Genomic DNA, 13,630 nt, shown 5'->3' on the forward strand with positions numbered 1-13,630 from the left:
TGAGTTCCTACTTCCCATCATGATTAGGGGCGTGTACCATTACACTAGTAAGTGTGGTTTGGTGGTGAACTCACTATAGTGTGTTGGGGTGAGACACAGATAAAGTGTGTGTGGTGGAACACTAGTAAGTTGTGTTGTGGTCTGAGACCACTAGTAAGTGTGTTGGTGCGATGGACACTAGTAAGTGTGTTGCGTGGATGAGACACTAGTAGTGTGTTAGGGCGAAGACCACTAAGTAAGTTGGGTTTGGCGTGAAGACACAACACCGCAAGCATGTTCCCAATATCTCTCCTTCCTCCAAAGAGTGCACTTGATTCACTTCCCCTTCAGTGATGTCAAAGGAAATAACCGGATAAGAAATATGCGTAGAAAACTCCATAGTCCATGCCTCAAAAGTCCAAGCTTAGATATGTGAAACGAACAATGAGACAACCTATCAATGGAGCAGTCAATAACCCTGGACAGTGTGGTGTCTGGACAGACAACTTCTCCCTCAACATCAGTAAGAATAATGAGGCGTGATCGTGGACTACAAGGAAAACACCCACGAAGGGGATAAGCACGTCCCCATCCACATCGGCAGGGAGCAGTGGAAGACTGGTCGAGAGCTTCAAGTGCCTCGCCATCCAAATCACGAAGAACTTAAAAACGCGTGCACACATCACCGCAGAGTCGCTGAAGAAGCTGCGACAGCGCCTCTCCCTCGGAGGTTGAAAAGGTTTGTGCAAACGGCGCGGCAAATGCCTGGAAAAAGTTCTACAGCTATACCATGAGGAGCATCATTGACTGGCATGCCATCACTGCTATGTATGCTAAATAGCACCGCCCTCCAATAGCATTGGCCCACAAGGGTAGTGCGGACAAGGCCCAGACCCCCACACTGAGACTGAGATCCTCTGCGATCCACGACCTTATCATCAGAGCGGGTTGATGAAAGGAGGCCTGAAAAATACATTAAACCACTCCAAGCCATAGACTATTCCTCTCTGCTTCCGTACGGCAAGCCCCATGGTACGGTGCATTTAAGTCATTAAAGTCTCTGCATTAAGTCTGCTGCCATTAAGTCTGACAGCTTCTATCTCCCAGCCATAAGACTGTCCTAAATAGCTCAGTTAAATAGCTAAGTGAAATAGCCAACAAAATGCTATGACGGACTATCTGAGTGACCCTTTGTACTTGATTCTTATTTTTGTCACTCTCTATGCTCACTGACAGGCCTGTCCACACTACACCACCACTCGAACTCCAACACACACACTACACACAGTGAGCACCATCCAACACACACACTCACTCCATCTTCTTGCTCACACAACACCACACACACACACACACACAGACCCACACACACACCACACGGAGCGGAACACACACACACACACACACACACACACACACCCACACACACACACACACACCACAACACACACACACAACACACACACACACACACACACAAACCACACCACACCACACACACACACACACACACATACTACACACACACACTCTTATATACTGCCTCTACACACAACCCACTCACATACAATCATCATATCGCTGCTGCTTTTAACTTCTGTTTATTTTCAATTATATCTCCGAGCCTAGTCACACTTAACCCTTAGACATAGTCACCTCTACTCGATCCAGTATCCCTCCACATGTAATATATGTACTGTTACGACCCTGTATATAATATGCTACCTTACATTTATAGTGTTGCTTCTCTATTCCTTATTTTATACGCGTGTGTTCTTGTTCTACCTTGTTTGTATTTTTTCGCATAGTTATTGATGGACTTACATATTATTATACTACATTGTTATGATTACTAAAATTGTTATTGTAGACCACATTGGTTATTGATGACTCAACATAGTTATTGATGATCTACATTGTTATTGATACTACATTGTTATTGATGACTACATTGTTATTTGATGACAGCCTAGTTATTGATGACCACATTGTATATGATCACTACATAGTTAATTGATGACTACATGTATTGATGAACTACATAAGTTATTGATGACCACATTTATTGATGACTACATGTTGGGTTAGAGCTGACAAGAAAGGCATTCCACTGTATTGTGCATGTGACATGTACAAACCTTGAGACTAAAACACAAACACACAAAACACACTTGCATATTGCATGTCACTCACACAAAACACTCACTTTCCTATCTACTCTTCACATATGCTGCTAGCACTCTGCTAACTGCTACTCCTGATTGCTTAGTCATTTTATCCCTATCTACATGTTCCTATTATCTTGTTTCATCACATGGAGTTAGCTGGGAATTGGTTTTGTTCATTAACTATTATAAACTCTTTCATGAGACAATTAGTGACCATTCAATGACTTATGGCATATGCATAATATTATGTCTCTTTATGACAATTAGGACCATTCATGACTATTATGATATTTGCAACTATAAGACTATTCATAATAGTACTGTCATCTTTTGCTATAGCACTCCGACTATTAGACACTTCACGCTATTAGGACACTTCACTTGATCTCACTATGTAGGCTCGACATTGGACACCACGACTATTAGGACACTTCACGACTATTAGGACACTTCCAGCTATCTAAGGACACTCACGACTATTAGACACTATCACGACACTTAGGACACTTCACGACCAATATCAGACATCTAACAACTACCGACCATTAGGACACTTCACGACCATTAGGAGCACTTCACGACTATTAGCACACTTCACGACTATTAGGACACTCGACATTGGCCACTACTTCAGCCGGACTACTTACGACGAATGACACTTTCACGGACTATTTAGGACACTTTCACGACATTAGGACACTTCACGACTGATTAAGCTTAACGACATACAACCTTCACGACTTATTACAACTCTCACACTATTACGACTCTTCACGACTATTACAACTCACGACTTACACTCTCCATTACGCTCTTTCACGGACTATTACGACCTTCACGACTAGTACGACTCTCATGACATGCCAGTCAAATTTGTTTTCTATGTACAGTAACTATACGTCTATACAGATGTTCTGTCTTCTCCTAGAAAGTGTGGGTATGTACGAGATTGAGCATGCGCTATGTTATTAGGAAGACATCTTTTTAAATTCCACTTCACTACGTTCTTTGTATTTCCGTCATTGGGTACCAATTCCGGTGTCCTCTAGAATGATACAAGAGTCAGAGGAAAGATACCGTTTCTTTCAAAGGAAGCATTCAAACACAATCACAAGAGCATACACCCCCATAAAAACAGACAATGAATATAATAATAATGTCTGTCTAAATATGAGTCTATACCTCTGTATCATTCCAGACACTTACAAAGTCTGATGGATAATAATGCATGCAGTATTGCTTTCATTACGGAATTATAAAAAATATATCGAAGGGAATAAGGAAAGGTTTATAACAGACTAATATATTAAAATTAATTTTTTTCCATTCGGGTCTGTTTGTGATCTGAAAAATAAGCTCCAAACTCTTATGCACATAGTTCTGCACATTTTAAGGAAGCGCAAACTGGAAGCAGCAGTGGGAATCGGTTGAGGAAGGCACTGTAGATCTGGAAAGCAGAGCTATCAAAAACGAGAACTGAAGAATGGGAAAAAAAAAAAAAAGAAAAAAAAAAAATAAAACAGCAAGGGGTGATGGGTATGGGCCCTGAAAATGCTCTGCTGACTCCAGCGTTTCAGCTTCTGCCTTTTTGTGTTTAGCTCTGCTGTTAGACAGTCTTTTCAGTCCCACTCTCTATTTGCCAGGACTAGGGGAATGTGACAGCACCGGCGACAGAAAACAGCCAACTCTAAATGAAGAACCAGTTTACCAAGGCAATGACTTCTAATCTTGCCATGTTTGTAATTGATTTTACTCTGACGAGAGATCTATAGAGCGCTATGTAGACACATGATGGCACATTACGCTTGATGCTACTTTGGCTGAGGTGATGAGGATGAGACGGATGGATGATGAGACAGACGTATGATGTGTCTCTGCACAAAGGAAGCGCAATGTACAACACATTGCAGAACACAGATCATTCATGGATGACATGACAATCTGATAACATATTTATTTCTCTAACGTGTATTTTTCTTATTCTGGAAAGTGGTCGAACGCAGTCATATGACATATCACTGCACAGCAATATAGTGTCCCATAATGCATATGGACATAGCCCTGTCAGCATATGAGGTGCCCATAATGCGATATGGACATAGCCCTGCAGCAATAGGGTGCCATAAATAGCATATGGATCATACACTGCAGCATAATAGGGTGCCCTTAATTCAGATATGGACATAGCCCTGCAGCAATATAAGGGCCCATAAATGCATCATGGACGATATCCACTGCAGCACGATAGGGATGCCATAATGCATATGGACATATCACTGTCACGCATATAGGTGCCCATAATGCATATGAGTTACATACACGCAGCAGTATAGGGTGCCCATAATGCAATGACTAGCCACTGCAACATATAGGGGCCCATAGGGCTCTGGTCAATATGTCCCAGATTGCATTATGGGCCCCCTAATGCTGCATGTGCTATGTCCCTATATGCATTAGGACAGCCCTATATTGCTGCACAAGTTGGCTTATTCCATATGCATTATGGGCACCTATATGCTGCAGGGCTATGTCATCATTGCTTATGCGGCACCACAGGCTCTGATCAAAAGTAGTGTCACGTATATAGGAGCTAGGCATCATTTGAACAGAACAGAGTCTGCTCACCGTTGGCCAACCATCTTCCCATCACAGTCCGTTCAGACCCGTCGCGACGTGTGGCTCCAACGTATTATGGTCAGGGCCACATAGATCTTCGCGACTTGAAGGCCCAGGTAGGTAGAGAGAATCCAGTACTTCGATGAGTAACCTGTACATTCTTAGAAGCTCCAAGGACATTCTCTGGACACCATCACAAAGGCTCCTCCTGTTGGACAAAAATCAAATCGTTCAACGAGCTTTACTGCTATCATCCTCCTATCGCGCACTACTGTATTGTAGCCCAGTCTCCTCTGCCTCCACCCCATGCTTTTTCTTTACATGGATTACAACTATATGAATGGTCAATTTGAGCCAGCCAGTCCATGATCTTTCCCAGGATTTTTTCCTAATCTCATAAATCTATTTATGCTGTATTTTTCCACCTAACACACAGTAACCTTACAGAGAAGAGAGCGTGTGAGGATGAGAGATAACGAAGAGAGAGAGGTGCTGAAATAGAGAGAAAGGTAGAGAAATAGAGAGAGTGTGAATATGACAAATACGTTCACACTCCACTTGCTATATTTCATGGACTGATGACTCTGCACGTGTCTCAACTTTCGACAAGAAGAAGAAAGTACAGTAGCCCTTTCTCTTCCTGGTACCTTGCCACTTTAATCAAATCCTATTGATGACTGAATATGTTTCTCGGAATATGTCAGCCAGTATTACTGACGGAGGTGTTATTGAATTTACACGGGCATCGCACATTAAGCCAGTTCTTTCCTTTAATCCTCCATGTCCCCCGTACGCTCACATAAGCTATTGAGTGGAGGGGTAACATGTCATTGCCACTCCCACTTATCCGTGAGGAGATCTTTTTTAGTCGCCACCATAATCAAGTGAGGAAAAACCCCCCCCCCATGTCAACGCACCACTGCACGTTATCCTGTCCTTACGCTACCTCTACCTACCACTTCCTACACTTCCCATCATAGTCCCCGAAAACCCACCCAAGTCCTTTACCCCCCTGGACACGATATAATGTTTATATTACACACACCAAACTATGCTACTCTGACACACACCCTCTCCCCCCCTGCTGTACCATCAATTTGAATGGCAGAAGAGGCATGTTTTTCCCCTCCTTGAAGTGGCACTTCAACTAGCCTCCACTTACGGCTTTACTTGCAGTACCATACCTCCTCAGTGATACGCTATACCTTCCGCACACAACATACCATTGATTACCTCCTCAGTCATAGCGCTATCACTTCCGCACAACTACACATTGATTACCTCCTCAGTATATGCGATCACTTACCAACACAACTTACACATGATTACCTACCTCCTATATGGCTATCACTCCGACAACTACACATTGATTACCTCAGTATATGCTATCACTTTCCGCACACACTACACATTGATTTACATCAGTATACTATCACTTCGCCACAACTACACATTGATTACCTCCTCAGTATATGGCTATCACTTCCGCACAACTACACATTTGATTACCTCCTCAGTATAGCTATCACTTCCGCACAACTACACATTGATACCTCCTCAGTATACGGCTATCACTTCCGCACAACTACACATTGATTACCTCCTCAGTATATGCTATCACTTCCACACAACTACACATTGATTACCTTCCAGTATATGGCCTATCACTCCGCACAACTACACAATTTGATTACGTCTCAGTTACAGGCTATCACTTCGCACACACACATTTGATTACCCTCCAGTTTATGGCATCACTTCCGCACAACTACACATTGATTACCTCCTCAGTTATACGGCTATCACTTCCGCTACAACTACACAATTGATTACACCTATACGTATTATGGCTAATCGACTTCCCTCGCTACAACGTACCACATTGACTACCTCCTCAGTATACGGCTATCACTTCCACACAACTACACATTGATTACCTCCCTCAAGTATACGGCTATCACTTCCCGCACAACTACACACATGATACCTCCTCAGTATATGGCTATCACTTCCGCACAACTACACATTGATTACCTCCTCAGTAATGGCTATCACTTCCACACAACTACACATTGATTACCTCCCTCAGTATATGGCTATCACTTCCGCACAACTACACATTGATTACCTCCTCAGTATATGGCCTATCACTTCCACACAACTACACATTGATTACCTCCTCAGTATATGGCTTATCACTTCCGCACAACTACACATGATATTACCTCAGTATACGGCTATCACTCCGCACAACTACACATGGATTACCTCCTCAGTTAGGGTCTATCACTTCCGCACAACTACACATTTTGATCCTCCTCAGTATACGGCTATCAGCTTCCGCACAAACAAACTACCAATTGATTACCTCCTCAGTATATGCTATCACTTCCACACAACTACACATTGATACCTCCTCAGTATATGGCTATCACTTCCGCACCAACTACACAATTATATTACCTCAGTATTACGCTATCACTTCCGCAAAACACTACACATTGATTACCTCTCAATATATGGCTATCACTTCCGCACAACTCACACATTGATTACCATCCTCCAGTATACGGCTATCACATTCCGCACAAACTACAACATTGATTACCTCCTCAGTATACTGGCTATTTCACTTCACACAAAATCACAGCATTGATTACCTCCTCAGTATACGGCTATCAACTTCCGCACAACTACACATTGAATTACCTCCTCAGTATACGGCTATCACTTCCACACAACTACACATTGATTACCTCCTCCAGTATACGGCTATACACTTCCACACAACTACACATTGATTACCTCCTCAGTATATGGACTATCACTTCCCCACAACTACACATTGATTCAAATGCCCCCCAATCTTCGCCAAACCACTCAGCAGCGAGGAAATCAATAGCGAGCGTTGAAACAGTACACTGTACATCTGATGCACGAGCACTGTTCCTATTTTATTCACAGTGACGAGTGCACTATCATGACTGTGAAGATGTGTAGCCGTGGGTATTGTCTCAGCAGAGATCAGTGTCTGTGTGTGGGAGCTTTAAGTGTGTTGTGTCGGTTCAATGTGTGTTTACGCTGTTGCACTATGTAATCAAAATCCATTCCAGTGTGTGTGTTGTGTGTCGTGTGTGTCTACAGTAACATAACACTTGTTTGGACATTATATTTGTGTGTGGGTAAATGCATTGTTCACAGTCCAAGTGCATTATGTGTGCTTCCTCTAGATGGGAGGTGAAAGATTCTTTAAAGGACAGTTCTAGAACTGGAGGAAGGTCTTATACAGACTCATTCTAATTTGAAGGAAGGTCTTAAGCACACTGACAATTCTAGACTGGAGGAGTCTTCTATACAGACTCAGTTCTAGACTGAAGGGAAGTCTTTATACAGACTCTGTTCCTAGACATCGGAAGGAAGTCTTATAGCAGATCTATCAGTTCTAGACTGGGAGGGTCTTATACAGCCAGGTTCTCAGACTTGGAGGGAAGTTCTTATACAGACTCAGTTCCTAGACTGAGGAAGTCTATATACAGACTCAGTCTCTAGACTAGAGGGAAGGTCTTTATACAGACTCAGTTCTAGACTGGAGGAAAGGTCTTTATACCAGACTCAGTTCTAGACTGAGGGAAGGTCTTTATACAGACCAGATTCTAGACTGGAGAGCAAGGTCTTATACAGACTCAGTTCCTAGACTGGAGGAAGGTCTTTTAATACAGACAGTTCTAGACTGAGGGAAGGTCTTATACACAGACGATTCTAGAGACTGGAGGACGAGGTCTTTATACAGACTCAGTCTAGACTGGGAGGAAGGTCTTTATACAACAGTTTCTAACTGGAGGAAGGTCTTATACCAGACAGTTACTAGACTGGAGGGAAGGTCTTTATACAGACTCAGTTCTAGACTGGAGGGAAGGTCTTTATACAGACAGTTCTAGACTGGAGGGAAGGTCTTTATACAGACTCCATTCTAGACTGGTGTGTTATCTGTCAGTCTATAGCAGGAGGGCTTTGCCACCATATTACACATCATGTAAGGGTTATTCACTCCCACCTGGTTGTCCAGCTTGGGGCCTATCAGCTCTTCCTACAGCCACAGCAGCAGCCCCACTGCCATCAGCCTGCCATCAGCCTGCCATCAGACTGCCATCAGACTACCATCAGCCTCCCATCAGCCATCCATCAGTCTGCCGTCAGACTGCCACCATGCAGACCATAGGGGCTCACCAGAGTCGTTCAGCCAGCCCACATACCCTGACTCTGGCCTATACTCACTGAACTGGGGCTCTGCTCTGCATGAGAGGGTCATTGGGGCGTGGACGAAGAACACTCTTGCTATCTCTCTGCACTTCAGCTCCTGAGAAAGACTGGGCACTCTATTACCCATCAGCCACCTGGAGGGAGGGAAGGATGCATTGACTGTACAAAGCCTCCAGATCCCACTGCTCCTCGACTCCCCTAACATACACATCATGCGTAACCAAGCCCCCGCCAAGATCCCACTGGCACCCCTCATCCCCCTTAGACACACACATATTTCTTCCGATTTTTAAGTGTTTTTTAAATTAACATTTAAGCTGGAAATGGCAATTTTCCACCCAAATAGATCACCGCTAAAAAGGCCTCCATGGGAAAGCATTAAATGGTGCTACTGCTGTTATTATAAAACAGTCTCTGAGCAGAGTGAGCAGAGTTGGAGATGATGCCTGGCCAGGGAGGGATGCAGCCTGCCTGGGTTGATGGGTCCTGCTAATCGCTGTGGTTTTCGACCATGGCAGCCAGTTATTATCCACAGAGTAGGGACGCTGGGAAGAGCTCAGGGCATCTTGGAGTAGTGGATACTCCCTTTCAGGTTACCCCTTTCCTGCAGTCAAATGACCAAATCGCCCTCTAGTGGTCTCATGGGTGGAATGTTTTTCATCATTTCATAATTAATTAACATTAACATATTTTAACACACCAAAAATTCAGTGTTTCTATGTCAAATCGTTTTGTTATATTTCAGTCTTCTGTGATGTACATAAAAGTGTTATATTGGGATGTAAACTCAAAATGGAATACATTCAACTTTATATCTGACATGGTACATGGTTCTTAACCATGTGTGTGAGGTGTATACTTTTGTTACAAAGTAGATTTGTTTAAGACTACCAAGAAACACTGCAGTAAAATAATAGTAATTAGCCACTGAGTAGATAAATTGAACATGATGATTGGTTGAAATAAAAAATTATATTTACAGATAGATAGATAGTTGGTGGTTGGGAGTCATTGAATATTGTCCCACCGGGCAAATGTTAGTTGAACCAACACTCCATTAACATAATTTGTCAACATACTGACATTGAACATCAATGGAATTTTCAAAAATAAATGTCAACATACTCATGTTAACCAGATTTCAACCACAAATCAATGACAGGATTTCAAGAGTCAGCTTTATTATTTCAATAAAATATCATGCAAATAAGGACATTGATTTTGTTACATCAGGGTTTTGCCAGGAGGGATCTTCTGAACTGGGTCTAAAGATCCAGATTGGGTCTAAAGATTCAGAAACCCCTAACATACTGTACTGTTAGCTACACACCCTCCAAATGCTAGCCTAGCTATCACGCACAACATCTCATACATAGTCCATCCACAGTACTCTAGACATTTGACACTAATTCTTACTGCCTGCACTTCATAAAGGATGTCAATCACAGAGGTCGAGCAAACGAGAGAGAGAAATGCGTCAACAGCAACCGTGGTAAAATTCTCAGCAGACTCGTACATTTCCTCAGTGGAAACAATGTCCTGAGCAAACGTCAAATTGGCTTTTTACCAAATTACCGTACTACAGACCACGTATTCACCCTGTACACCCTAATTGACAAACAAACAAACCAAAACAAAGGCAAAGTCTTCTCATGCTTTGTTGATTTCAAAAAAGCTTTTGATTCAATCTGGCATGAGGGTCTGCTATACAAATTGATGGAAAGTGGTGTTGGGGGAAGAACATTATAAAATCCATGTACACAAACAAACTAGTTTCTTTCCACAGGGCCGTTGGGTGAGAAAGGGATGCAGCTTAAGCCTTATCCTCTTAAACATATATATCAACAAAATGGCAAGGGCACTAGAACAGTCTTTAGCACCCGGCCTCACTCTACTAGAATCTGAAGTCAGATGTCTACTGTTTGCTGATGATCTGGTGCTTTTAGCACCTAAATCTTCTGCACAGATTCTGCCAGACCTGGGCCCTGACAGTAAATCTCAGTAAGACAAAAATAACAGTGTTCCAAAAAATGTCCAGTTGCCAGGACCACAAATACAAATTCCATCTACACATGGTTGCCCTAGAGCACACAAAAAACGATACATACATTGGCCTAAACATCAGTGCCACAGGTAACTTCCACAAAGCTGTGAATGATCTGAGAGACAAGGCAAGAAGGGCCTTCTATGCCATCAAAAGGAACATAAAATTCGACATACCAATTAGGATCTGGCTAAAAATACTTGAATGCGTTATAGAACCCATTGCCCTTTATGGTTGTGAGGTTTGCGGTCTGCTCACCAACCAAGAATTTACAAAATGGAACAAACACCAGATTGAGACTATGCATGCAGAATTATGCTAAATATCCTCCATGTACAACGTGAAACACCAAATAATGCATGTAGAGCAGAATTAGGCCGATACCCACAAATTATCAAAATCCAGAAAAGAGACGTTAAATTCTACAACCACCTAAAAGGAAGAGATCCCAAACCGTCCAAAAAAAACATCACCTACAGACAGATGAACCTGGAGAAGAGCCCCTTAAGCAAGCTGGTCCTGGGGCTCTGTTCACAAACACACCCCACAGAGTCCCAGGAAAGCAATATAACTAGACCCAACCAAATCATGAGAAAACAAAAAGATATTTCCTTGACACATTGTAAAGAATTAACAAAAAAAAAAATAGCAAACTAGAATGCTATTTGACCCTAAACAGAGTGTACAGAGTGGCAGAATACCTGACCACTGTGACTGACCCAAACGTAAGGAAATCTTTGACTAAGTACAGACTCAGTGAGCATAGACTCGCTATTGAGAAAGGAAAACAAACCCAATTTTGATAAACTCCCATATCTACCGGGTGAAATACCACAGTGTGTCATCACAGCAGCAGTATGTGTGACCTGTTGCCACAAGAAAAGGGCAACCAGTGAAGAACAAACACCATTGTAAATACAACCCATATTGATGTTAGTTTTCCCTTTCGTACTTTAACTATTTGCACATAATATGACATTTTAAATATCTATATTATTTTGGAACTTTTGGAAGTGTAATGTTTACTGTTCATTTTTACTGTTTATTATCTACTTCACTTGCTTTGGCAAATTTAACATATGCTTCCCATGTCAATAAAGCCCTGAAATTGAAATCATGTAATGTCATAATAATATGTAGCTTCTGCTTGTCTTCCAGTGGCCACCTGATTCCACAAGAGGATCCGTGTGTGTTAAATGTTACGATCTGTCATAATAACTGTACTTCTGCTTGTCTTCGCCATTGCTGGCCCACCGCTGATCCCGACGGGACCCCTTGTGTTATACCATGTTACCATTCACTCAATAAGTGCTGTTTACTTCCTGATTTGTCTTCCGTGGCCACTCCTGATCCACAAGCGGACCCGTTGTGGTGTTCTTAACACGTTCGGTTCATCAGTCCAGTCACCATTTCTCGTGTGTCCCCGTGTTCGCTTGCGCTAATTAACTGTTTACTTTCTGCTTTGTCTTCTCCAGCTGGCACGCTGGGACCTTGCAGTGGGCATTTCGGCCTCGTCCAACGGAACGTCTCAATCAGCCACAGGAGGAAGCCTGTATGACATTCACCTATCATTGAGGGTTGGCCGTGTGGTCTGCGAGTGTGTCAACTGCGTGGCTTGGTTTCCTGGTGACGTATCTCTTGTCACTGTTCACTCGGTCCGGTGTATCGGAGTAGGCGGTGAAGGTCTCTGCCCGGCGCCTCTTTAGATGCTCCGCCTTGGTTACGTTCATTCGCAGAGCCTGTCTGTATCTCGGGCGCATGTATCCTTGTATGCTTACATCTTGGACTCTGCTGGTTTTAATAGATTTTTGGCATCCATTTCAAGATATGCATTCCTTTGTAATTGGGTATTGTCGCCTTTGGTGCGGTCTCGACGTCTATTCTGCTCTCGGCAATCCATGCCTTCCGTTGTCCTTGGGTGTGGCCACAGTAAATGAGTCGTCTGGGCGGGTGGTGATCCACGAGCTGCTTCTGAGAAGCCAAGTGGAACAACGGCGCGCTTTCATTAAAGTCATTTTTTTGAGATATGTTTCATGATTACTGTTGCAGCCCTGCCATCTGGAGTTATTTGGACGGCGTGTTCTTCGAAGTGTTTTTTTCTATCTCCCTCCTGGGGCGGTGTATCCAGGGCGCGCCCAGGTGCGCTTTCGGGGAGTGTGTGTTGAAAGAATTCAGAGTTCAGTTGTTGGTCACGGTTCTTGTTGTCCCATAGGTACTCGTGAGTGGTCTTGTGTAAGTCTTGGGGTGGACAGAGATCGATCCCGCTAGGCCCGCTACATCGTCTGCGTTTTTTTGCATTCTTCATTCTCTTGTCTTCCTGTCAAAAAGCGGACTATTGGTAGTCTTCTATGAGTCTGTTTTTTCTCAGATAAGTGGTGTGTTGGAACAAGGGTTGGGTGGTGTGCGTGTGCGGATTGAGTTTTGTTGCAATGTCCATGGTGTGTGTTTTTTTGTCCTTGCTTTGGACGGTCAGTAAAATCAGCACCTCAGCACGTCTTTTCTCTCTTTCTCTCCACATACGGGAAAAGACTTTGTGCTCTCTATGTATCCTCTTCTTCCATCT

General features: G+C 43.0%; 1 protein-coding gene across 1 annotated transcript in view; it reads right to left on the reverse strand.

Moving 5' to 3' along the window:
• Positions 1–13,630, reverse strand: part of LOC111974661 (glutamate receptor ionotropic, delta-2-like) — a 741,584-nt gene that overhangs the window by 177,816 nt on the left and 550,138 nt on the right. Inside the window, 2 exon segments of the mRNA XM_024002565.2 lie at positions 2,981–3,040; positions 13,318–13,349. Of these exon segments, the coding sequence (XP_023858333.1) occupies positions 2,981–3,040; positions 13,318–13,349 (92 nt within the window).

The sequence above is a fragment of the Salvelinus sp. IW2-2015 genome, linkage group LG15 (genome assembly GCF_002910315.2).
Source record: "Salvelinus sp. IW2-2015 linkage group LG15, ASM291031v2, whole genome shotgun sequence".
NCBI lineage: Eukaryota > Metazoa > Chordata > Actinopteri > Salmoniformes > Salmonidae > Salvelinus > Salvelinus sp. IW2-2015.